The sequence below is a fragment of the Urtica dioica genome, chromosome 9 (assembly GCF_054948205.1).
Source record: "Urtica dioica subsp. dioica isolate 48M chromosome 9, U.dioica_male_clone48M_v1_H2, whole genome shotgun sequence".
Classification (NCBI taxonomy): Eukaryota; Viridiplantae; Streptophyta; class Magnoliopsida; order Rosales; family Urticaceae; genus Urtica; species Urtica dioica.
Window position 1 is genome coordinate 27,064,900 of NC_142764.1, and position 27,051 is coordinate 27,091,950.

General features: G+C 36.7%; 3 protein-coding genes and 1 pseudogene across 4 annotated transcripts; all 4 read left to right on the top strand.

Annotated features, from left to right (window-relative positions):
* Positions 1 to 311: 311 nt before the first annotated feature.
* On the top strand, positions 312 to 5,820 carry LOC149386365 (nucleoporin protein Ndc1-Nup protein). Of its 2 annotated transcripts, XM_089627394.1 has the most exons (5): positions 312 to 500; positions 2,462 to 3,066; positions 3,517 to 3,741; positions 4,118 to 4,498; positions 5,064 to 5,820. In XM_089627394.1, the coding sequence occupies exons 2-5, from the start codon at positions 2,560 to 2,562 to the stop codon at positions 5,532 to 5,534; spliced, it is 1,584 nt and encodes a 527-aa protein (XP_089483520.1). In that variant the 5' UTR covers positions 312 to 500; positions 2,462 to 2,559; the 3' UTR covers positions 5,535 to 5,820. The 2 variants fall into 2 exon arrangements, with proteins under 2 accessions (XP_089483520.1, XP_089483519.1); XM_089627393.1 differs by lacking the exon at positions 312 to 500 and having other exon boundaries at positions 2,347 to 3,066.
* A 6,203-nt stretch (positions 5,821 to 12,023) lies between these two features.
* Positions 12,024 to 14,047, top strand: LOC149386366 (tyrosine decarboxylase-like). Its single transcript, XM_089627243.1, has one exon. The coding sequence runs from the start codon at positions 12,233 to 12,235 to the stop codon at positions 13,718 to 13,720; it is 1,488 nt and encodes a 495-aa protein (XP_089483369.1). The 5' UTR covers positions 12,024 to 12,232; the 3' UTR covers positions 13,721 to 14,047.
* A 1,669-nt stretch (positions 14,048 to 15,716) lies between these two features.
* Positions 15,717 to 17,048, top strand: LOC149386367 (uncharacterized). Its single transcript, XM_089626508.1, has one exon. It carries the CDS (start codon positions 15,717 to 15,719, stop codon positions 17,046 to 17,048), a length of 1,332 nt encoding a protein of 443 aa, XP_089482634.1.
* A 2,399-nt stretch (positions 17,049 to 19,447) lies between these two features.
* On the top strand, positions 19,448 to 19,885 carry LOC149386368 (uncharacterized; annotated as a pseudogene).
* The last annotated feature ends 7,166 nt before the right edge of the window (positions 19,886 to 27,051 follow it).

Here is a 27,051-nt window from a genome sequence, read left to right on the forward strand (position 1 = left end):
TTTTTTTTTGTATATATTACTGTGAAACGTCATTTACAATTTGTCTGTATCATCATCTTTTTTTGTTTGTTTGTATGTCAGCTTGTCTCTGAAAGTGTGAAGACAAAAAAAAAGTACAAAACGCTTTAGGAGCCGAGAAGCAGGCAATGATGGATCTTTAAGAACGAGGTGCGTGTGTGTGTGTGTATATATATATTTACAAAGTCTGTAAATAGAGTACTCTATACTTTTATTTTATTTTTCTTTATGCCCTGTTTATATGAAATGCACCCTTATCATGCAGGAATGTTGTGGGAGGCTCGTTGTCAAGTGGGTGGGTCGAGCACACGATGCACAGCTAATTTCTCCTTTCCTTTTCTTTTTTATACTCTCCTTTTGTGTCATGTTTCAAACTCTTCCCTTAGTTCTCTTTTTCATGTATATTGCTTCTATTTATGTTTCGAAGAATATGGGCACAGGACCTGAGGCTCAGCCAACGTGAAGTGCTTGAAGAGAAACTGGTATGGGTCTCAACTGGTATTAATAAGTTTTAATTTTTAAATTTAGTTCTATTTTTTTTTTTAATTATATACAGCTAAAATTGTGATTAACTGAGCAGTTAATTTCAATAATAGTAAAAAAAAAAAAAAAAAACTACGAACTTGGTGGTTTTGAACAAGTAAATTTGATATTCAAAATAAATTAAAATGAACCATTGGATCACATAGATCAAAGCTCTGCCAATATTCTTCCGAGAATGCAATTTGCAACAAAAGAAAGTAGAAATTTATGTTGGTGATAGGTGTTACCTGAGAATACTGATAATCCGCTATTTTTTTATTTTTTATTTTTATAATTGTGTTTGCGTGATCTACCTTTTCACCTTATTTTTAAAGGTGTTTTGAATTTTCCTGTGATTTGTTTTTATCTATTTATTTGTGTGGCGGTTGGTACATACACAGTACGACTGCGTTGAACTGAATCAACACCAATTGTGTTTATTCTCTAGTCAATGTCTTGAGATTGAAAACCTTATATATGAATGAGATGATATGAACTATAATTTAGAGTGAGAAGCTCAATAAAAGTAATCATTTTAATATAATGATTGTGTTTAGCTTTAACTTATGCTTGATTTTAGCTTTTTCTAAAAGCTCAACCGTTTTAAAGTGTTGGATAAAAATAGTTTTTAGTAAAAATTGAAAACTGTTTTTGCAAAATATAGAAGAAAATCGAAAAACAAGATTTTCGTAGTTTTTGGAAAAATCAATTTTTTTTCTAAGGCTGAATCTAAAAACACTTTTTTTTTTTTTTTTTTTTTTTTTTTTTTTTTTTTTTAAACAAAGCTATGCCCCAATATTGTCTTGAATTTGTTGAATTGAACAATACAAACTAGATTTTGTTAATTGAGAATACAGGTAGACTTGGTTAATAATAATATTATTCATGTAAGTTAAGAAGTTATGTACAAAGGATAAATTCAAAACTCAAACTAACTCGATTATTTTCGGTTTATTTTGATTTAATTTTGTCTCATAAATTAAATTGATTTGAATATTAAAAATACACGTCGACTTGATTACGTATAATGTTATTAATGTAAGTTAAGAAGTTATGTATAAAGGAGAAATGCAAAACTCAAACTAAATCAATTATTTTAGATTTATTTTTATTTAATTTTACCTCATAAATTAAATTGATTCGAGTATTAAAACGTAGACTTGATAATGTATATTATTATTAAAAAATTAATGTATATTATTAAACATAAAGTTAAGAAGTTATGTATGACGGAAAAATTCAAAACTCTAATTAACTTGATTATTTACGGTTTATTTTGATTTAATTTTACCTCATTAATTAAATTGATTTGAGCATTAAAAATATGTAAAAAAAAAAAAAAAAAAACCCCCAATGAAAACACAAGCCAATTAGATACCTAATGCTCACCACAGTTTAAGCACACTTTGAGTCCACGCTTCGTTGATGATTTAGTTAAATAGTCAATTTAAAGCAATGAATTTGTAAAATAGTTAATGTTTGTTTAAAATTAGTGAAATAGTTAAGATGAACCATAATCAAATTTCAAAAACATTTTTTATCCTAGAATTAATTTTTTTTAACGTGATAAATTGCTTAAAAATAATTTTTTTTGTGTAAAAAAAATTTGACAACGTAATTTTAGATTATTTGTTAAAAATTTGAAACTTTGACTATTTATTAATTAAATAATTTCAAATGGCTATTTCTTATCATTTTTCCTTTTACTTATCGTCTAATTTGTTTGTTTTTTTTTTTTTTTGTTTATTTGATTATTTCTCCTTTTGGAGCATTAATAAATTATTTTTATTTCTTTTATAAAGTAGATGAATAGCGGAAAAACCCCAAAAACCCCTCCAAAGATCTCTCGATCTCTCTCTTTTCAAATTTCAGAACTTAAACTAAAGTACTAAACCAACGTTTCTTTGTCCGAACTCTGAAGAGGAAAAAGAACCCTTGAAAAAGAGGAGAGGAAAGGAAAAGAAAAAAAGAAGAGTCAAAACCTCAGAGAAATAAAAAAAAACTTCCGTGGCTCCAGTAATGGCTTCGCAGGTAATCAAGAACAGGTTTCTAGGGTTTCTGATATGGCAATCAATCCCGTCGACGGCCATCTTCGTCCTCACCAAAACCCTCTTCCTCTCTTCCTCGTCACTCTCCACAGCCTTACTATCCTTTCTTGCTTTCCACCTCTCTCACCTCCTCTTCTCGTCCTCTCTCTCCTTCATATCCTTTCCCTTCGCTCAAATCCCCGCCGGTCCCCTCGAGCTCGCCGCCGCTCTCCTCCGGGCCCTGATCTTCTCCGCCGAGCCCGTCTCGCCGGAGTTACGCCGGCGCGCTAGGGTCTCGCTGGGATTTGTGCTGTTCGCAGCTGCTTCCGCGGCGGCGGGGTTCGTGGCGGCGCTCTCGGTTTGCTGGACCGGTTCGCTCCGAGATTCCGATGATGGCTTGGCTGGGAGGCTAGGGTTTAGAGGTTTTGTCATGGGTTCTGTTTATGGATTGGATTATCTTTATAAGCGACGGTGGGTTTTGGAGTTTCCCATTATTCAGGTCAGTTCTCTATTTATTCATTTGTAATCTGTTTCTGATTAAAGGATTCTTAGAACACCTAGCTGGACAAGTGGGAATCGATTCTTTTTTATTTCAGTGAACTGTATTGAACTAGTATCATTTTGCGATTTAGTAAAATTTTAGGAATAATGATGATGGGTTAATTGATCCAGGACTCGATTGTATAGTTTGAATCCAAGAGACAATGCTTGTTTTCTGTTCTTTTCGGCTTTAGTTGTATCGAAAGCGTATGTTTCGGGTTTTTACCTGCCGAGATTGATACCTGTTTTGAATGCCTCTGATTGATGACTCATATTATCACACATTCTTACTGGCTTGTTTACACGTTGAGTTAACTCGATACCTTGTGTTGTAATTGCATGGACTGATTTTCTTTGCCATCATTGCTGACATGTGGCTCGTGATTTTTAATTGCATTTGTATCGAAAGCGACCACCTTTCTTCAGCTTCAAGATGGTGATTCCGCCGGCTATTTCCCAAGCTTTAAAGCTTTCGAGCGTTGCTTACGTGCTATCTACCTCTCTAGTGCTGCTTCTGCGAGATCAGTTTACGAGCAACGGAACGGTGGGCGAATTGATCGCTGAGCAGTTCAGGTTCTGGCTGGGATGTTTTGCGGTGTTTCTCAGTTGGGAGTTAAGTCACAGCTTACATCGGGTTAGTCTTTTAATCCATTTCCTATGCTTTCGTTTCTCTTCATTCCTATTTCAAAATTTGCTTGAATTTTGAAAGATAAATATGTAGCAAAAAACTACCACCAAGGGGTTGGTCTAGTGGTAAGGGAGATTCTTAAGACCTTATTAGTCCTCGGTAATTGTCTCCCAGTCGATAATGCCAGGGCCTCGTTGATTTTTATCAAAATTTATATATAGCAAAAGCAAGACAATTCATTTGATTTCGTAGAAGACAAGGAAATTAAGAAGAAAAAAATCTTGCTATATTTTTTGTTATTTTTCGGCCATAGAGAAACACCCTAAACTTTGCTTTCTGTTTATTTACTCATATATCTATATATTTTTTTGTTGTGTTATAGGTGTTGCATACAAAGAGGTTCGTATTTGCTCCTCCGAAAGGATCAGCAGCCGCGGAAACCAATCCGAGCGAGCCTCTACTTTGTGCGCTGGAAGAGAGGAACCCGAATCCCCTTCTTCATTATCTTGCATACCTCGATCTCTGCATGGTTTGTGAGAAGAACGTGGACATATGGCGCCGGGCCGCATTTTTCGAGGAAAGCGGCGAGACTTACAAGAGAGTTGTGGCAGTGGGCTTGAGGCCTCTGGACCAGCTTGCATCGAAACTCGGAGAAGCATTGGAAGGCACGTTTGACAAAAAGGCCCGACTTTCCAGCCAGCTGCGTTCGCCAAATGACGTACAGCCCGATCCGATTTGCTCTGAACTGCTCAACAATTTCCAGGTACATTTGAACTTTTCTTGCTCGGTTGAACGAAATTATCTCCTTGCTCTGATTTTTAGGGGGGAAATGAATGGTATGGATGAGTTTGTTTAGTATTGATGAAAATATAAAAGAAAGAGATTACGTTGATGGATTTTGGAATCTCTTCCTCCCAGTAATCTCCCGTCAATTTTATGACCGACTCTTCTCTCGCAATCTCTCCTCTCTAAAGAGTAAACACAACTTCTAACTATTCTTTATTTAGCCCCTAACTATCTAATTATTATAATGTCCCAACAACAATCCCCAAAATCAACGAATATAAACAAACCTGACCAGGTCTGAGTCTAGCTCCTTTATATCTATTTTCCAAAATATTAGATCATTGTTGAATATACATAAGGTGGTAACTGGGAAACAAGCTTATCTCGGCGCAATCCCTTTATCTAATAGCTTTAGTTTGTTTTTTTTTTTTTTTTTTTTTTATTTAATTTAATTTAATTTTTTATTTATTGCCATCGCCTGTATACAAAAGTCACGACAAAATAAAAATGTCCCATTTTTCGCTCATTGTATTTGCATGTAGCTATACACATGGTGCGCTAGAATCACAGCGTCGCTGACGTCACAGTCGCACCGAGAGGACAGGTACGGCATTGCTCAGCTCTCCGGAAGCAACGCTGCCGTGACCTCGACGCTGATCTCATGCCTGCTCGCGGTCGAGTCCTTCTTGGGGAAGAACATCAACGTGCAGTCCCCAAAGAGCTTGATGGGGCCTGCCGGGATCAAATGGGCCACGACGACCTCGTCGAGCGCGAGAAAAGCTGACCCCCACAGGAAGAGGGGCGGGCCGTCGCACGCGAGAGCGTACGCCCTGGCCGACGTCCTCAGGACCTCGATCTACCAGATCGTGTCCACTTTCCACGACGAAATGGTGGCCGGTTCGAAGGCGAGCGTCGTTGACAAGGATTGGATCGTCTCCGGGAAGCCTCCGTTCGGAACTCGAGACCTGCTTCTTCAGAGACTACGGCTCTTCCTCGATTTCCGAGCCACGTAATGGGCTTTTAGCTGTCTGGTCAGGTTCGAGCATTGTTTTGATTCTGTTTTGCCTCGCTGGCTCCTTGATTTATGGGCACCGGATGTGGATAGGCAATATTTATTTCATATATATGCCCACAGGACAGGAGTGTGAATGGTTGGAAGATGGAAGGATATGATAGTGTATCATTTTTGGTTTATGAGAGAATGTTGTTGTAAGGTTTAAAATATACCGGTGATCTGATTTTACTTGGATATCGGTTGCCGATGGAGATATCGACAAAAAATTTATAGATTTTTTCAAATACTGCTATTGACCGATAAAAAATTCACGCCGATACCAATTATGGATGGAGAAATCGACGGATAACCTTCATAATAATACATATTCCAAAATAAAAATTCTAACATATATTAATTTTATTTTGGTTTTCAAATAATATTAATGTTGTTCATATTTGGATTTCTACAATTTCTATGATTTTTATGTTCATATTTCAAATAATATTAATTTCTATGCTTGTTCATATATATATGCGCAAAATATATCTAGACAAATTTTGCAATAATTTAAATTTTTTTGTTAAAAAATGTAAGATTCATAGAATGTGAACGACATTTTATTGAATTTTAACCATTCGATTCACGAATTTTATAAGAAAAATTAGAGGATAATTTAAAACTATAAAATATATTAGAGATATCGTACGAAACTCTTCAAAAATCTAAATATCAATTAGATATAGTTATATATTGCCTTGATTTAGGACCTTGTGTGGGAGTTACACGGTGAGTATATAACATTTCAACGCTGTGATCAATCATAATAAAATCATAGCTTTAATAAGTAATACCAAGAGTGATTACTCGAAGAGGCGGCAATCTTACGTCTGTGTAAGTGGCGGGCCATGCTCGAATGATACAGAATTAACTAGTGTTAAAACCATTAGTTATAAACAATTTTAATTTTCATATCTTTCAATATAAGATTTCTAATATGTCCTTCAAGATGGTGCCTTTTCGTTCACTCAACTTGAGTCAAATCCCTAAGGTTAGATAGGATGCATGTTTGGAGTTGTTGGACTCTGATACATTGTCAAGTATCATGATATTCTATCTCAAAATCAATTACAATAAGTGGAGTAACTTTTGACTTTATAAACATCTACTAGCTCTCATTCTCTTTAAATGCGAGAGTCCTGATATGCATCTTTAACATGGTGGCTCTTTCCGTTAACTTCTCTTTGTCCAAAATTGGATCGAATGATTAATGAATGTCCAACATTCATTGATGGCCTCCACTCTAGAATTAGCTTTTTGTGTGAATTAAGTCCGTACTTTTAATATGGTATCATTGTCTGGCCTAGTATTTATGTTGGGCCACACCAATGATTCTCACAAATTTCACGCTCTAGACGTCCATCCTAAGTGTGGGAGAGGTCTATTAGAATGTGTCACACTGAGCAATGCATACAATTTGCTGCTTATAAGTGTTTAGCGATCCTTCATTCTAGAACTAGCTTTTGTGTATGAGTTAAATCCACACTTTTAGCAATGCTCGTTTGGAATGGCTGGGCCATGATACTCATTTGATACATTTCGAAAGCAATTGTCAATAATTAACATGCCTCAAAACATTTGTTAGTTCTCAATATCTTTTCACGATGAGATTCTTAACATGCCTCACTCAAGATGAGGACTATTTTGCGTTCACTTGATTTTGATATCACCTGAAGTATCATAGAATTTTATAAATAAAAAAAGCTAATTTAAATAGGAGGGTTAATTGCGGATTGACTATATTAGATTCTTAATACCTTCACTGAAAAGAAAAAAAAAAAAACTATTTTCAAATTAGTGAATACTTGGTGTGTAGAATGGGATTAGAGCGTGAATGAAAACCTATCAAGAAAAATTATCAAATCTTCTTGGGAATGTAAGAATGAGTATTGAAAAATCTAGTCATTAGTGAGTGAGATAGGAAATTAATTACTCTAAGAATCTCTTAATCACGTATTAACTAAGACCAACTCAAACCCACACTAAATTTAGTGTGAGATGTGACACATTTGGTGTGACTTTGCTCCAATCCACACCAAATTTGGTGTAGATAAATAGTTCCACACCAAATTTGGTGTGGGACTATTCATTTACACCAAATTTGGTGTAACACAAATTTTAATTGTAAATTCACACCCCAAAAAATTAATTTATTATTTTGATTATAATTCAAATAATTTATATAAAAAATACATATTCTCAATTAAAAAATAGAATAAATAAGATAAAATTAATAAATTACATATGCAACCTCAAGAAAAATAAAACTAAACACACGACATAATAAATAAAAAAGTGCAAATTGAAAATAAAAGTGTATGCGTAAAAATTCATTTTTTTATTAATTAAAATGTTAATTTTGTAATATCAACCTATATATTTTTTGTAGTATTATAAATTAATTTAATATTATTGGTATAGAATTACAATATAATATTTAGAATATTACTATTGACATAACAAATTAGGAGAAGAGTTAATATGCAATTGATAGGAAGTAATATTAAAAAGTATATGAAGAGAATATTCTTTTTTGTGTGAGATTTGTTATTGTGAGTTGAAGATGAAAACACTTCGATTGCACTAATTTGGTGTAAAAGTTATACTAATTTGATGTTATGGATTTAATATTTTTTTTAAGGGAATTAAACCCACTAGCTCTATTTTTGGAGGTGGTCATCTTACACCAATATGATACTGTTGGCTAAGAAATCGGCTGGTGTCACTGAGGAAATGATCCATGCATTTCTTCAACTACGATAACACATTTTTCAAATAAAGTTAATCAAAGCCACACCCCAACAAATCAGAATAAGATTATTAGTGTTAGAGGTGTGTAGCTTAATCGGCGCCAATGTGACGACTGAAGACCTTACGACGATGATTTACGAATCGCTATTAACCCTCTTATAAATACCTTATGAGCCGATGTTCTTTGTAGAGCGCAAGTGAGTTGTAAGCACCTTTTCTCCCTATTTGGATTTTTTAGTGAGAATATACAATGACAAAGTGAACGTAGTTTTCGCATTGAAAGTGAACCTCCATCACTCTCTCATAACCACATGGTCTTGTGTTCTTCATACACAGACACTAAAAAATTCATCAAATCACACACACACACATATATATATATTATAGCTAGAGACTTATACAAAAAAAAAATTAAAAAATTAATAATAAATTAATGTATATATATGCACCTGTAAATAAGGACTTATAAGGTCTATCTATGACCAATTCGGCCAACGCACTACAATATGTTTTACACTCAAAGACTCCTTAACTAGTTATTCAACCTGTGTTTATCTCTGCAACTGCAACTTAAAGTTTCTCTGAATTCGAAATCCCTTTGCGTAAACATATTATATTATATCTCTCCTGATATATATTTCTACAAATGTGATTCTGACTCTTACTAAAACAACAAATTTAACCTTTGCTTTTAATACGTTCAAAAATCCGTATGATAAAACACACAATCGAGGGAGTAGTAAGCAACACAAGCCGTTTAATTTACTGTTAACAACTTAGCCAAGTTTCTTTGAATAATAGAGCATAAATGTATGAGTTTCTCTAGCTCTAAAAAAAATTCTTGGAATCGGATTTATCAAGTGTCCAATCTTCTATTTAGATTAGTTGTACTTGGACTGAAATTGTCGCATAGACTCTTTCAACTATTCTTGTAACAATTTTACAAAAAAAAAAAAGGCGCAACAGATTCATTACGACCTATAACTTTCTGTTTTTATATTTCTCAATTATTTTTTCCATTAATTTAGCCAATAAATATGCAAAAACAAAATGATAATAATCGAAGCATGGTAGGGGAAGATGTCACGAATAAAAAGCTATCAAGGAAAATGTTCAAATCTCCTTGAAAATGAACAAATAAGTTGCCAAAATGGAGTAGGAGTGTAAGCCAGTCAATAATAAATGAGATTGTGAATTAATTAGTCCAAGAAACTCTAAGAAGTCTTCTGGTGTGATTGAGGAACTGATCCACACATATATCTTCAAAAAGTCTACCTTTAGAGTTTAGAGGATACACTTTCGAATAAAGAAAGTTATTAAAAATTAAAAAAAAAAAAAAAAAAAAAAAAAAGTTAGTACAACTCAAAAATAAGATACGACCAACACTCTGTGAGAAACATATGGCCCAACGTTATTGATTCGTGTCGTGTTCCTGTAAACAGAATATATAATGGCCCTGTATTCTTCACACACACCCTCACAATTTCATCTCATATATATATATATATATATATCATCATTATATATATGGACTTGATCACTACTCTACCTAGCGATTTGATCATGTGATTAAGTCACATGCAAAATCTGATAATAAAAAAGTCACACGCAAAAGAGAGAAAATAAAATTAATTTATGTACATATATGCACCAGAAAAGTCAAGGGGAGAAAGCGATATTGCTTCCAAGTTCCATAGACAAATAATACAAATACTTATATTGGTCTATCTATATATTTATTTATCAACGATTTACATATAGAGAAATCTCAAGAGAGTGTTAATGAGACTGGAAGGGTAGATCTCCATTTACTTACCTTTTTGGTTTTTGGAGTTTCTCATCTGTTTATTATTATATTTATTAAGTTCATTATTCTGCCATAAATTTTCAACTAACCTCTCAAGTCTCACTCAAAACCCTCTTCATATAGTCATACGGGCAACCCTTTATTCTCCTTTATTAGTAGAAGGAAAATTCAGACCTGGAGTTCATGCATGAAGCCCATGATCTGGAGAATAAGGAAAATGTAAAAAAAAGCTAGGAATTCAAGTTAGGAGAGGATAATATGTGATAAAAGAAAATTTTTTGAATGGAGATGATTTATATATTTTTAGAGTAAAAAAAAAAAAAAAAAAAAAAATTGACGAAAAATTTAAAAAAAAATTGAGGGGGGTTATAACACTCTCTAACTCTTTAATGGTTTCTTCCTGCTCATGACTATATATATAGACATACACACACTAGAGAGTTGAACATGTGCTTTGCACGTGTAGTTAAAGCATATAATCCTATTTCGAAAATAGTGTGTTCGGAACTTCCTTTCAAAATGTTATTTTCAAATATTTCAATTAGGCTGAGGGGTTTTTTTTTTTTATTTACTTATCAACATATATTTCAAAATGGTATCTTCTAAATTATTTTTTAAAAGCGTTGTTTTTAGAATTTTCAGTTAATCCATGAGCAATTTGGTAGAATTTTCAGTTAATCCATGAGCAATTTGCTTATCACCGCACATATCGGCACATATGTAGATATTATTTATATATATATATATATATATATATATATATATATATATACATATATATAAACTATTATTTAGAAAGAAATCTACTCACACACACATATATATATATATATATATATATATATATTGACCAAATTCCCTCCCTACACTAATTGAATCAAGGTTGCTGATCAAATTCCTTCCATAAATAAAGTATTATTTATTTAGACATAAATCTTATGTAGGAGCAATTATGTCAGTACCACAATAACCCGCTCTGCTTTTAAAAACTAGCTCAAGTTTTATTTTTGGAAAAAATTTCATAACTAATCTAAAACATGCTTTATTTTTCATATTTCACTCATACTTTTAAAATATTTCACTAGTACTCGTTTCTCTATTTTCGGACAAAAATACTCTCATGTTTCATAAATTAGGTCACCAACTATTGAAATCTATTATTAAAATCTGGTTAATTGTTTATTGAAATCTAGTTAACAACTACTGAAAATTGGTTAACTATTATTCAAAATTGATTATTTATGAAAACTAAAAGGTTCACTGATGATTAGTATTGTAAAAAGTTACAAAAAAGGTTACGTTTGATTATTTTTATCCTATTTTTTTTAATAAAATGAAATTTTGGTTATAAAACTTGAAAAATAGCTAGTTGCAACAAAAAAAAAAAAAAAAAAATATATATATATATATATATATATATATATATATATTATCATGCAGACGATTTGAGAAAACGGCATCGTAATAATATGAGTGTAGGTGAGACAACCGTGTAAATTATAAATGCGTAGTAAACGTAGTTCTTGTGATTTAAAACGAATATTACGCATGCTTCTCTGCTTTCAATTGGTACATCAAGAACTTTTTGTAGGCTCTCTCTTTTCAATATGTATATCAAGGACTTTTTGTAGCCCTAACCTAACAAAATTAAATTTATCTTTCTGCTCGGGTTTCCCACAAAAAAATAAACATAAATAATACCCATCTCTCTGGCTCATTTCTACGGAAGGCTCACCGTGGCGAAATCTTATTGCGATTAATGTAACGATTACCGTACCTTGCGCCTTAATCAACAATTAAAGAGTCAAGAAAATTTTCGCGCATAAAAATTGACGAGTGAACATATTAACAATAGTAACTCGATATTCGTCTCAAACTCATAAAGCACAATAAACTTTTGCCGCGTCACTCCATTATGAAAGAAAGGAAGGAAAAAAAAAATGGTCCAGCGACCACCTATATATAGATCTGATCCGTGGTCCTAAAAAATCATATAAAAATAATTAAAAAAAAAAATTCCCCAAAGCAGAAAATAAATACAATCAGCAGTTGACGCAAGAACAAAGCTGCATCGCGTGGGCTAAAACGAGATTAGAATTATGGGCAGTCTGAACGAGAGGGACAGTCTTAACGACGTGTCGTCGCCGAGGCTTCTCGACCCGGAGGAGCTGAGGCGGCAAGGCCACGTCATGGTTGACTTCGTGGCTGACTACTACAAGAGCATCGAGAGCCACCCGGTCCGGAGCCACGTGGAGTCCGGATACCTCCGGAAGCGGCTCCCCGAGACGGCCCCGATGGAGGCGGAGCCCTTAGAGGCCATATTGGAGGACGTGCGGGCCCACATTGTCCCGGGGCTGACCCACTGGATGAGCCCCAACTACTTCGCTTACTATCCCAACTCGGGAAGCACGGCGGGGTTCCTCGGCGAGCTTCTGTGCACGGGGTTCAACCCCGTGGGCTTCAACTGGGTGTCCTCCCCCGCCGCCACCGAGCTCGAGAGCCTCGTCATGGACTGGCTCGCCCAAGCCCTCGGCCTCCCGAAGCCCTTCCTCTTCTCCGCCGGACTCGGCGGCGGCGGAGTCATCCAAGGGACCACCTGCGAAGCCATTCTCTGCACCCTCGTGGCCGCCAGAGACCGCGCTCTCCGAACCCTGGGCCCGGACGCCTCGCTCGCCGCCCTCACCGTCTACTGCTCCGACCAGACCCACTCGGCCTTCAAGAAGGCCGCCGGGATCGCCGGCCTCGACGCCGGGAACTTCCGCGTCATCGCCACGGGGAAGGACACGTGGTTCTCCATGTGCCCGGAGAAGCTCCGGGCGGCCGTGGAGGCTGACGTGGCGAGGGGGCTGACCCCGGTGTACGTGCTGGCGACGGTGGGGACGACGTCCACGTCGGCGGTGGACCCGCTGGGAGGGATCGGGCGCGTGGCGGCCGACCACGGGATGTGGGTCCACGTGGACGCGGCGTACGCGGGGAGCGCGTGCCTGTGCCCGGAGTACCGCCACTTCATCGACGGCGTGGAGAGCGCCACGTCGTTCAGCTTGAACGCGCACAAGTGGATGTTCACGCAGCTGGACTGCTGCTGCCTCTGGGTGCGTGACTCGGACGCGCTGGTCCGGTCGCTGTCGACGGACCCGGAGTACCTGCGCAACAAGGCCACGGAGTCGAAGCGCGTGGTGGACTACAAGGACTGGCAGGTGCCGCTGAGCCGACGCTTCCGGTCGCTCAAGCTCTGGATGGTCCTGAGATCGTACGGCGTCCGCGGCCTCCGGGCCCAGCTCCGCCGCCACGTGGACATCGCCAGGGCCTTCGAGGGGCTCGTGCGCGCCGACCCGCGGTTCGAGGTGGTCGTGCCGCGGAACTTCTCGATGGTCTGCTTCCGGCTGGCGGCCGGGAACGCGCCGACCGAGAGGCTGATGGACGCCGTCAACGCGTCGGGGCGCGCGTGCATGACACACTCGGTGGTGGGCGGCGTGTACTTCATACGGTTCGTGGTGGGAGCGACGCTGACTGAGGAGCGCCACGTGGCGGAGGTGTGGAACGTCATTAGGGATCTCGCCTCCTCCGCAGCGACCCATCCACATTAATAATCACATGCCGTTATAAACTATATATATATTTATTTATTTATAAGGTTTCCTATATATATATATATATATATAATCGGGATTTCTTTGTCGAGTGGATATATTGAGCAACCACCTTGGTGTGTAATGAATGCTGTGTTGTTGTTATCACCATAGATATGTCCTCTCAAAGTCTCATCATTATGATATCGTCTGCATAAATAAATATAAATATGGTCCTAGCTTTAGGGAAATAAATCACCTTAGCTGTATCGATGTCTGCGTAATTACATGCCAGTTATTATATTATACAACTTGCCATATTAGTCAATGATCAAAGTCAAAAACCGGAACACTACCTAATAAAAATGGGAAATGATTTTTGGCACAACTCATCACTCAATAAAAATATTTATAATACGTTTGAAACTATCAAGTATACGAGCAATATCATAAATAACTTCAAAATTTTATTCTAAAAGTTTTATACGAAAATCTTAGCATCTTGCTTGCCAATATACTTTTTCCTATTTTTAATGTTATTCGTTTTTTTTTCCTTAAGGAGAGAATGATATTTGAAATCAGTTAGACCAACGCCAACCGAACTCTATTTCACTGATTTGGTGTATTGATTTACTCCAGTCGTACGCCAAAAATAACACCAAAATAGCGCTAAAGTGTCTTTTCATTTTTTGTTGCGCTATATATGGCGCTGACTGTTCATTACGCCAAAAATACTTTCTACTTGTTATTTAGTCCTTGTAAAATGTATTATTTACTCAATTGTCATTGTTTTATAAAATTATTTCATATTTATCTCAAAAATTATTTGTATGTATTAAATATTTTAAAAGACCACAATATTTTAAAATACAACATTGACATTTGGAGTTTGGGAAAAACTAAAATGACATTAATATTAATACCGAAACGAAATAACATTACAACGACATCGAAATGAAAAACTAAAAAAAAACATAAAAAAACACAATACAACAAAATAAAATTACAATACATAAACTAATACTCAGGGAGATTAGCGTCGGATCCTCCAAGACCGGTGAAATATTGCTAAAATATAAAAAAATAGCTAAAATACTCACAATATCTTCAACTGAAGCACCGCTCGGGTGTCTATTCTCAATTTGCCGAATGCATGCATGCATTTTCCTTGTAGCTTTCTCAATTACTTGGATTCGGGACTGAATTGATCGCTTCGAACGCATCTCGGAAGTTGGTTTTTTTGCATTGTTATAGCTATCTTCAACACGGCTCCAAAACCTATCAAATGATTGGTATATACCAATGATAGGGTCTTGAGAAATCTCCATGTAAACTTGACAAAGAAGTCGGTCTTCTTCATGAGAGTATCCAGAAGCTCGACTTGTCATTTTCTTGTAATGTATCGTAATCAAGGCTCAGTAAGTTTTTTGGATGAAAACACATCTTATGGAAGATACTATTTATAGAATATTTTCTCACTCAAAGCTCTCACGCTTCCCGGGTTCTGACGTGATGTGACCACTCAATGCCACTACTCATCAAAGCTCTCACGTTTCCCGGGTTCTGGCGTGATGTGACCAGTCAATGCCACGACTCATCAAAGCTCTCACGCTTCCCGGGTTCTGACGTGATGTGACCACTCAATGCCACCACCCATCAAGAATCTCACGCTTCCCGGGTTCTGACGTGATGTGACCACTCAATGCCACTACTCATCAAAGCTCTCACGTTTCCCGGGTTCTGACGTGATGTGACCACTCAATGCCACCACCCATCGAGAATCTCACGCTTCCCGGGTTCTGACGTGATGTGACCACTCAATGCCACCACCCATCAAGAATCTCACGCTTCCCGGGTTCTGACGTGATGTGACCACTCAATGCCATCACCCATCAAGAATCTCACGCTTCCCAAACCGGCATCTACACTCAACACCCTATAAATAGTCTCGGTTCAAATGAATTTGAATTCACATTCTCTAACACACTTCAGCTTTCATCATTCATCTCTCAAAATGAGTTTTAATTCATCATCTTCTTCCTCTGATAATGATTTTCAACTTCAAATGGCTCAAATTGATGAGCAAGAGGATGCTATATGTCATCAAATTATCCAAAATAATATCACGATCATGCAAATTCTCAACGAACATGCCGCCGACCAAACCATTGAGCGCAACATAGGAGGCTCAATTCCAAGACGTGCTTTCATCAATCGGGATCGAGAGAGTGCAGACCGGCGACTTTTCAATGATTACTTCTCAGAATCTCCGATCTACAACGAGGCCATGTTTCGTCGGAGGTATCGAATGTCTCGCTCTTTATTCCTCCGAATAGTGGATGCTGTTAAAAGTAACGACAACTATTTTGTACAACGGTTGGATCGTGCCGACAGACTTGGGTTGTCACCACTTCAAAAAATAACTGCTGTCTTTCGGATGCTGGTCTACGGTCTTCCGGCAGATGCCGCAGACGAGTACTGCAAAATAGCAGAGTCCACGATAATTGAAAGCCTGAAGAGGTTTTGCCGAGCAATGGTAGAGGTATTTTCTGAGCAATATTTAAGATCACCAACTCCTAATGACGTTGCTAGACTTCTCCATATAGGTCAACAACGTGGCTTTCCGGGAATGTTGGGTAGTTTGGATTGTATGCATTGGAAATGGAAAAATTGCCCTACCGCGTGGGCCGGACAATATACGGGTCGTAGCGGAAAACCTACAATTATTCTAGAAGCTGTGGCTGATTATGATCTTTGGATATGGCACGCTTATTTTGGCATGCCGGGAAGCAACAATGACATCAACGTGTTAGAGTCTTCTCACCTATTTTCCAATCTCACTCAAGGTATTGCTCCTCCCGCTCATTATATCATACAGGGAAATGAGTATAATATGGGTTATTATTTGGCTGATAGTATATATCCAAAATGGTCTACTATTGTTCAAACTATTCGAGAACCCCGTGGCGGAAAAAAACAATATTTTGCAATGAAGCAAGAATCCTGTAGAAAAGACGTAGAACGTGCTTTTGGAGTTCTCCAAGAACGGTTTGCAATTGTGGCGGGACCGTCAAGATTTTGGAGAAAAGATGTCTTAAAAGATATAATGACTACATGCATAATAATGCATAACATGATAATAGAAGATGATCGTGATCTCAACGTGCCCATTGAAGTTAACATAGAAACGCCACCATTGGGGGTTGAATTAGCGGAGAATGATGATACACGATTTCATGAGTTTTTCAGTCGCTACAGACAAATAAGAGACAAAGATGCACATATCACGCTCCGAAATGCATTGATCGACCATTTGTGGGAGAGATATTCTAATTCAGATGTGTAATTGTACTTTTATTTTATTTTATTTTATGTTATTTGTTTTGTATTGTATTTTGTGTTTAATAAATATTAAGTTTATTTTGTGTTAATTTGTATTTTCAATAATTTTATGGAGTAATACTTCATTATTAAATAATGAATAAGTGGTATAATTAAAATATATTAAATAAATATAAGGGTATAGAAATAAATAAGAGAAAGTTGAATATAAAATTAATATTTCAATTTGGTGTAAAAAATAGAGTTCGGTTGGAGATGAGGTAGTGTTTGATGTGACATGTACTGTAAAATAGAGTAGAAAATGGTGTTATCGGATGGAGTTGGTCTTAGTTGTTAGAATAAATAGGTCTTTGTTCATTAAAAAAAAAAATGGAACCCCTTGCTATTTAATGATCATTTTATTTCTCAAAAATCTCATTTTTTATTAATGAGCCCAATATAACTAAGTTAAGGGATAATTGAGCCTACTAGGACGTTGTTAGGGCCTCATATAGGCCTTGACTTGTAAATGGACCTTTTGTGAGCTTCAAAAATATCTTTGTTGCCAATGACCAATGCGCCCCGGTATGTCTTATATATGTGATCCACAACGTACCTTGATAAAGAGGAAATTTTTGGTGTAGACAGTCTCAAATTCAAGATTTATTGCTGCATGTATTTCATGAGAAACGAATTCATGTGTAGGCATGTAAATGTAAAGTTAAACTAACTACTCCAAGAGCACATAACATGGTAAATAATATATATATATATATATATATATATATATATATATATATGTTTATATTCGTGGAGAATTAAACATATGGTTCATTTATGTCCCTTACGTTAAAATTATATACGAAATTTCTAAAAATTAAAAAAATAACTCAAACTCAAGCAAGATGCATTCACTATATCATAGAGATGTAAACATGAGTTGATTTTTTATTTTATTTAAAAATTGGATCATAATTTTAATTGAAGATAGTCATTTAGCTAGTTACAACAATTTTTTTTTCTATATTCATCTCAATATGGAAACTCACTATACTATAATATAAAGTTTCCATATCCTGATCATTTTATAAATCTTTAGTTTCAAATTTGGTTTTGTATTTTAGATATACCATCAAATAAATTTCCTCGTTAAACACGTGTTAGAATATCCACATCGATTAATGTATTAGTTGTGCTCGTAACGCATAAAAAATTATGAGGTAATCTTCTCATTATAAATTATTAATTTTGAGATTGGATCTCCATTATATTTAAATATTTTTAAAATAAAATTAAGTATGAGCATGCTATTTTGTGCTCGTATTTTTTGGCCGCATCTGTATATTTTAATAGATTTTAAGACAAATTAATGTAAAGAGAATTATACATATATGACTTTTTTAGACCCTCTATATTAAAATTTTAATCTAATAAATAAAAATAGTTCAAATTAAGACTAAAAACATGCACCAGGTTACATTTTCAATATTTAAATACTTATACTAATCTTAACTCGTTGGACAATATCTTCATTAATATATATGGTCAGAATGTTGCAGCGGCATTTTGTCTTTGGTTGCCTCGAAGAATCCTGTATAATATATAAGTGGCCATATGGAAGTGAAATTTACTAATTTTTCTCTGTAGTTCTCTACGGTTTTCGAACGGTTACCGCAGTTTTTATGTGGTTTTTGTGTTTTATACGATTTCTGTAGTTTAAAATACAGAAATCTGAATATTATACAAAAGTTTACTAATTTCTGTATTAATATCATAAGTTTCTCTAAGGTGCAGGTCGTGGGATTTTTTTTGCAGCTTTCATGCAAATAAAGAACGCGGAATCTGAATTCTTGATATAAACTCTAAAAAAGGTGTGATAACAAAGAAACCACTAGGGAGTAACCTGCAATTTGTTGACAGGAAAAAAAAATATTATAACAATTGTTATGTGACGAACAGTGTTGAATAATTAAACTTGATTTGGGGTTATAGTGTTCGGGTCTAGTTATTTCTAGTTGTAGTTTGGGCTTTTAGTATTTTGGACCTATTTTAGTTGTCATATTATATCTAGAATATTCATGATATGTCTAGGGTGCTTAGAGAGAATAAATTTTAGAATAATCTTGTAATTTCTAAGATAGTTATTAATTAGGGGAATTCTCTAGAAATCTATAGATTAGTATAAATAAAGATGTAATCCTACACTTTTGTATCAAGCCAAATAAAAAGTTCTCTTTTTCTACAAAGAAAATCTCTCTCTCTCTCTCTCTCTCTCTCTCTCTCTCTCTCTCTCTCTACTTTTTACCCAAGCCTCCAAATTTCCAAACCTCTTTCCTTAACACCCAAAATATTTAAACACTTTCTCCACCTACCCAAAACTTCCGTCCAACAAAGTGGTATCAGAGCTATAAGATCCTCCTAAAGATGGCGAATACCGGTGTTTCCTTCCAAGTCCCTATGCTCACAAAGAGCAACTACGACAACTGGAGTCTTAGAATGGTGGCTAACCTTGGTGCACACGACGTGTGGGAGATAGTTGAGAAAGGTCACGCCGACCCAGAGAATGAAGGTAGTCTATCTCAAACTCAAAAGGATAGTTTGAGAGACTCAAGGAAGAGAGACAAGAAGACTCTTTGTCTCATCTATCAAGGGTTAGATGAAGACACGTTTGAGAAGGTCTTGAGAGCAAAGTCGGCCAAAGAAGCTTGGGAGAAGCTTCGAACTTCATACAAGGGAGCGGGTCAAGTCAAGAAGATACGTCTTCAAACTTTAAGAGGAGAGTTTGAAGCCTTGCACATGTGAGAATGTGAACTCGTCTCTGATTACTTCTCAATAACCTTAAAAGAAATGGTGAGAAGTTAGACGATGTGAGAATCATGGAGAAGGTTCTTAGATCCATGGATTCAAAGTTCGAGCATATCGTCACTGTCATCAAAGAGACGAAGGACTTGGAGGTCATGACAATGGAGCAACTCCTCGGGTCGCTCCAAGCTTATGAAGAAAATAAAAAGAAGAAGGAAGATATCGTGGAGCAAGCACTCATGACACGAGTCGATTCGACAAATGAAGATCGCGGTGGAAGCCAACAAATGAGAGGTAGCAGCCGAGGACGAGGACGAGGTTGGAGGTCCAATGATGACATCAACAATCCAAGAGGAGAAAGCTCATCAAGAGATCGTGGGAGAAGAGACACAAAATCAAGGTACGACAAGTCACAGATCAAATGCTACAACTGCAAGAAGTTTGGGCATTATGCTTTTGAATGTGGAGCTCCACGCAACAACAGAGTTGAAGAGAAGGCCAACTACGCTGAAGAAAGAACTCAAGAAGACGCGACGTTGTTGTTGGCTCACAAGGACAATGAAAGAGGTGGAGATACACAATGGTATCTCGACAGTAGTGCGAGCAACCATATGTGCGGGCAAAGAAGCATCTTCGTGGTGTTTGATGAATCGGTGAAAGGGAACGTTGCTTTTGGAGATGAATCAAAAGTGGCGGTGAAAGGTAAAGGAAACGTTCTCATCCGATTGAAGAATGACGATCATCAATTCATTTCCAATGTTTATTATGTGCCAAACATGAAGAGCAACATCTTGAGCCTAGGCAACTCTTAGAGAAATGTTATGATATTCGATTGAAAGATAATCACATTTCTATAAGAGACCATGCAAGCAACTGCATTGCTAAGGTGCCGATGTCAAAAAATAGAATGTTCATCCTCAACATTCAAAATGATGTCACAAAATGTCTCAAGATGTGCTACAAGGAAGAGACATGACTTTGGCATCTTCGATTTGGGCATCTCAACTTTGGAGGATTGGAAATGCTCTCCAAGAAGGAAATGGTCAAATGATTGCCCTCCATCAACCACCCCAATCAAGTATATGAAGGATGTCTATTCAGAAAGCAGTTCAAAATGAGCTTTCCAAAGGAGTCAAGCTCAAGAGCTCAAAAGCCGTTGGAACTCATACACACAGATGTGTGCGGTCCGATCAAGCCAAGATTACTTGGTAAGAGTAACTACTTCATTCTCTTCATTGGTGACTATTCAAGAAAAACATGGGTATACTTTTTGAAAGAAAAATCAGAAGTGTTTGAGAACTTCAAAAAGTTCAAAACCCATGTTGAGAAGGAAAGCGGCCTTGTGATCAAAGCAATGAGATCCAACCGAGGGGGAGAGTTCACTTCAAAAAAGTTTCAGAAGTACTGCGAAGACAACGTTATTCGGCGACAACTAACGGTGCCAAGAACCCCCCAACAAAATGGAGTAGTAGAGAGGAAAAATAGGACGATCCTTGAGATGGCAATAAGCATGCTTAAGAGCAAGAGACTACCAAATGAGTTATGGTACATCTTCATAGCTCACGCTCACGCTCATGTACCAGATGAAAAGTGAAGCAAACTAGACGACAAGAGCGAGAAGTACATCTTCATCGACTACGACACCAACTCCAAAGACTATAAGCTCTACAATCCAGATACGAGGAAGACAATCATCAGCCGAAACGTCATCATCGACGAAGAAGGAGAATGGGATTGGAGATCGAGCAATGAAAATTTTTAACTTCTTTCCACAATTTGAAGAAGATAATGTAGAGCAGCCAGAGCAACCAAGAGAAGATGCGGCTACCCCACCGACTTCACCTACTCCGAGTTTTCAAAAAGGCGAAAGTACAAGTGAAAGGGCTCCCCACTTTAGAAGCTTGCAAGAGTTATACGAGGTTATGAACTTATATCTATTTGCGGACTGCGAGCTTATGAACTTTCAAGAAGCTTTAGAAAAGAAGACATGGAGAAACGCCATGGATCAATAGAGCAATCGATAAAGAAGACTGATACCTGAGAGTTAGCTTCACTTCCAGAAGGGCACAAGGCGATCAGTGTGAAGTGGGTGTACAAGGCAAAGAAGAACTCGAAAAGAGAAGTTGAAAGATACAAAGCGAGATTGGTGGCAAAAGGCTACAGTCAAAGAGCTGACATCGATTATGATGAGGTATTTGCTCCTGTTGCTCGATTAGAGACTATTATACTAATCATATCTCTAGCAGCTCAAAACAAATGGAGGATACATCAGATGGATGTCAAATCGACATTCTTAAATAGAGTTCTTGATGAAGAAATCTACTTCAAGCAACCACAAGGCTATGAAGTTAAAGGAGAAGAAGACAAAGTCTTGAGGCTGAAGAAGGCGTTCTATGGGCTTAAGCAAGCCCCAAGAGCTTGGACTGCTCGAATCGATAAATACTTCAAAGGAATAGGCTTCATCAAGTGTCCATACGAGCATGCACTTTATATCAAAATTCAAAATGATGATATACTAATTGTATGCTTGTATGTAGACGACTTGATCTTCACAGGGAGCAATCCAAGCATGTTCGAGGAATTCAAGAAAGAGATGACAAAGGAGTTTGAGATGACTGACATTGGATTCATGTCTTACTATCTCGGCATTGAAGTAAAACAAGAAGACCACAATAATCCTAATCAGTCAAGAAGGCTATGCCAAAGAGGTTCTCAAGAAGTTTAAGAAGGATGACTCAAACCCAGTCAGCACGCCAATGGAATGTGGAATCAAGTTGTCAAACCACGAGGAAAGAGAAAAAGTAAATCCAACACTCTTCAAGAGTTTGGTTGGAAGACTGCGATACTTGACGTGTACAAGGCCTGACATCTTGTATGCAGTCGGAGTCGTCAGTCGACACATGGAGCATCCAACTACTACTCATTTGAAGGCGACAAAGAGGATTCTTCGCTATATCAAAGGTACGACAAACTTTGGCTTGTACTACTATGTTTCTAACGATTACAAGCTTCTCGGATATAGCGATAGTGACTGGGGTGGAGACATAGATGATCGAAAAAGCACAAGAGGATTCGTGTTCTACATTGGAGACACAGCCTTCACACGGATGTCGAAGAAGCAACCAACTGTCACTATTTCCACTTGCGAGGCGGAGTACGTAGCTGTCACTTCATGTGTCTGTCACGCAATTTGGCTACGAAATTTATTAAATGAGTTGATTTTGCCACACAAGTGGAGCCAACTAAGATCTTCATGGACAACAAGTCAGCAATAGCTTTGGCAAAGAACTCAGTCTTCCATGATCGAAGTAAGCACATTGACACACGCTATCACTACATTCGAGAGTGTGTTACCAAAAAGGAGGTGCAATTGGAGTACGTGAAGACAAATGATCAAGTATCTGATATCTTCACCAAGCCCTTCAAGCGAGAAGACTTCGTCAAATTAAGAACTTTACTTGGAGTAACAAAATCAAGTTTAAAGGGGAGCGTTGAATAATTAAACTTGATTTGGGTTATAGTGTTTGGGCCTAGTTATTTCTAGTTGTAGTTTGGGCTTTTAGTATTTTTGGCCTATTTTAGTTGTCATATTATCTAGAATATTCATGATATGTCTAGGGTGCTTAGAGAGAATAAATTCTAGAATAATCTTGTAATTTCTAAGATAGTTATTAATTAGGGGAATTCTCTAAAAAATGTAGTATCTAGAGATTTCTATAGACTAGTCTAAATAGAGATGTAATCTTACACTTTTGTATCAAGCCAAATAAAAAGTTCTCCTTTCTACAAAGAAATTCGCTATCTCTCTATTTTTTACCCAAGCCTCCAAATTTCCAAACCTCTTCCCTAAACACCCAAAATATTTAAACACTTTCCCCACATACCCAAAAGTTCCTTCCAACAGAACAGTACATTGTACGAAGCAGTGAAAATGACGAGTAATATGAATTATCAGGCAATATTGTCTCCAAATACATATGCGCCTAATAAAAGAGAGAGAAAAAAAAATTTAAATATGATGAGAGTGTTGTGTGATAGAGAAAAGAGCAGATGAGTTTGAGAGCCTCCCAAGTCCTTAGTCTTTGTTTTTCCTTTTATATTGTGGACATTTTACGGTTATTTGGTGGCAACGTTCGTGTGCGTGCTTTCGGAGTTAATTTTCTGGCTCTTGGTACAATTTTATTTCGCGATCACATTTCATTCTTATTTTAGTAGTCATTTTGACCAGTCCGCGCTTCTCCTCTTTGAGAAGTTATACTCATGGTGTTGTACATTTCAGACTCTTCCCGGCTATCATGGTTGGAATGTCTGAATTATTTTGCTGAGTAACAATAGCCTTACAAATCTCTTCTTTGTATTATGTAAAAAGAATGATGATGACTTGTCAAGATTAAAGCCCCTTTTTGTCCTAATGATATATGTATGAAAGATATAGACACATTATGAAACATTTAGACGGTCGAGTTATATTTAATATTTGAATAGATTAGCTATGATTTTATCATTTTAGTGGAAGATAGTTATTTTACTATTTTATATAGTTTTTTTTTTAATATTTATTAATTATCCTATGTACAAATATGCTTCGAAACTTTTTCTCGACGTTAGGGAGATGGGTTAAAAATAAAAATACAAATATGGGTAATATATAACTTTGCAGCATCTTATTTGATATGGGTTACAAATATCAAATAAGATGATGCAAAGAAATATACAAAGAAAATAATCAGGTTTTTGGGGTTATAAAAAAATAAAACGCCGAAATGATTAAAAGTAGCAACGGTTTTAAAAAGATCGTATCTTGACTTTTCATTTGAAATTAAGTAAAGAGTAATATACAAAGTAATCAGGAATTCTTTTGTTGGTTGCAGAGACATTGTTAAGATTTATCAATCGAAATTATTTGTGAAAGAAGAGCACCTCCGATCATAACAAATTTTTTTTTAAGGTTTAGAGAAAAATAAAACAGGAAAAGTTAGGGGAGAAAAAAGAAAAGAAAATTAAAATCCCATATGATGTGTATATTGGAAAGCATATATTATTATCTGATTAAACATAGTGATGACAGACGTTGGTCTAGAGTTATTTGTAAGTGTAGTTCATCACATGTCGTTGAGGTGAGGGTGAGGCTATGGTGAACGTTGTCTGTGCGTGAGTGTTAGCGAGAAGAAAGTATAAAAATAAATAAATAAACGACGTCTATGCTGCTATAATTAACCTACCGAAATAAACCCAACAGAAGCGTAAAGAAATTTTACGTAGCTAAATATATTTGACACGATGGAATAATTTAGTATTTTGTAGTTTTATTTAGGCATCAATTACCAAAAAAAAAATAGTATTTATATGATATATGCAATTATGGAAATACACAGATGATTTGTTATCATCTCCTCTCGTATTTTTCTGTTGGATTTTCGGTCATTATGTAGTATTTCAAGATATATTCATATTCTGGCTTCATTTTCTATTTATATACATATGAGTTTTTTTTCTTATGATAGTAAATTGTGCAGGGTCGACCCGAGGCTTAAACCGCTTGGGCAATGGCTTAAGATCTCAAATTTTTTTTTGGAAAAAATGCTCAAAAAAAGACTTCAAATTTCAAGGAAAAAATGCCTCAATTTATTGAAAAACAATCTATTATATCTAATTTTTTTAATATATGTTTAAAAAGTCCTATTTTTTTTTTACTTTTACATAAGGCCACATAATAACTTGGGTCAACCCTGATATTGTGTCGTTAAAAGTGTAAAGTTAGTATATGAAGATAGCTCAATAGTGCCCACTGAAGTGTTTCGGTCCATTACTTTTGTTGTGACTCCACCATATTGAAATGGTGATCATGCCAAAGTGGCGTTACTACTACTAAATGAGCTATCCACGTCGCCCCAAAAACGTCGTTGAGGTTATCGAGCGACGCCCAAAGTATTTTTGGCATCAATATATGATGTGCGTCATAAGAATGTGCCATGTGTTTTTATAGGGCATCGCTCTATATAAAAACGACGCGAGATTGATAAGAATTGATTGAGCATAGCTCAATAATAAAATGACACTCAAGCGTTCAGACAGTTGAATGAGATGTCGCCACGAGCGAAGGTATAGACCTCTAGTGTCGCTCGCTTATCTAGTGTTTATTCTGAGGCTGACTAGCTATCTAACTCATATTAGACCTCTCTTTTAAAATAATAGCTGAACGATGGTTTATTGGGTAAATAGCCCAAACTCAAACTCAACAATATAGTATACCAATTTCAACCTTCTACAACAACGTCTTCATCGTCCTCAACCCTAACAACTACGTCAAGTCGAAATTTGCGACTCTAGAGCTCTGACATCGTCTCTCTCAATCTTCGAAGACTCAAACACCATCAAAATTGACTCCGACGCTGCTGGATTCGGTTTCTCCATTGTACAGAACCTTAAAACTCTAGGCTTCACGAACCTCTTATCCACGCCGAGCTCGACCTGACTCGCCAGAGCGAAGTCAAATCTTTTTTCGCCACCGAGAAGCCCGAATTCATGTTCCTCGCCGTGATAGAGCAGCGATCAGATTAACCCATGTAGAGTTAATAAGATTAATCTTCACAGTTAATTAGATTAACTATCACAACTAATACGTAGAACTAGACTTGCGACTTTTGAACGGTCGGATCGGCGCAACCGTAGAACTCACCGATGTTCGAGATCGTTTTTAGAGGAGGATCATCACAGTTAATACGCATAACATGACTTGCGACCTTCGAACGACCGGATCGACACAATCACGGGACTCGTCGATGTTCGAGATCGTTTTCGAAAGATGTTCGTCGTAGCGAATCGGATTAACTGTGACAATTATTCGGATTCACTATTGTCGAACTGGACTCTGAAGCCTTGTTTTACCAGCTCTTCTCTCTTGCATATAGTTGCTCTCCTCTTGACTATCCAATTTCTCTCTAGTTTTTCTCCTTCGATCACAGCTCTTCCATCTTCGCCGGAATTTTCATCGCCGGCAAGCCAGTCACAATCCATCGCGCCTTCAGATCTCCCATCGCCGTCGCAATCTTCCTCATCGTCCTTCTCTTTCTCCTCTACAATTGGATCTCGATCTTCGACGGAGCCGACGATTCCGACGACTAATTTTGACGATTCTAGTGCGTTTTTTAGTGGATCTGAAATTTTTTGTTTTTGTTTTTTTAATGTTGCTTTCATTGTACGTCGTCTAGCTTAGCATCATCAGA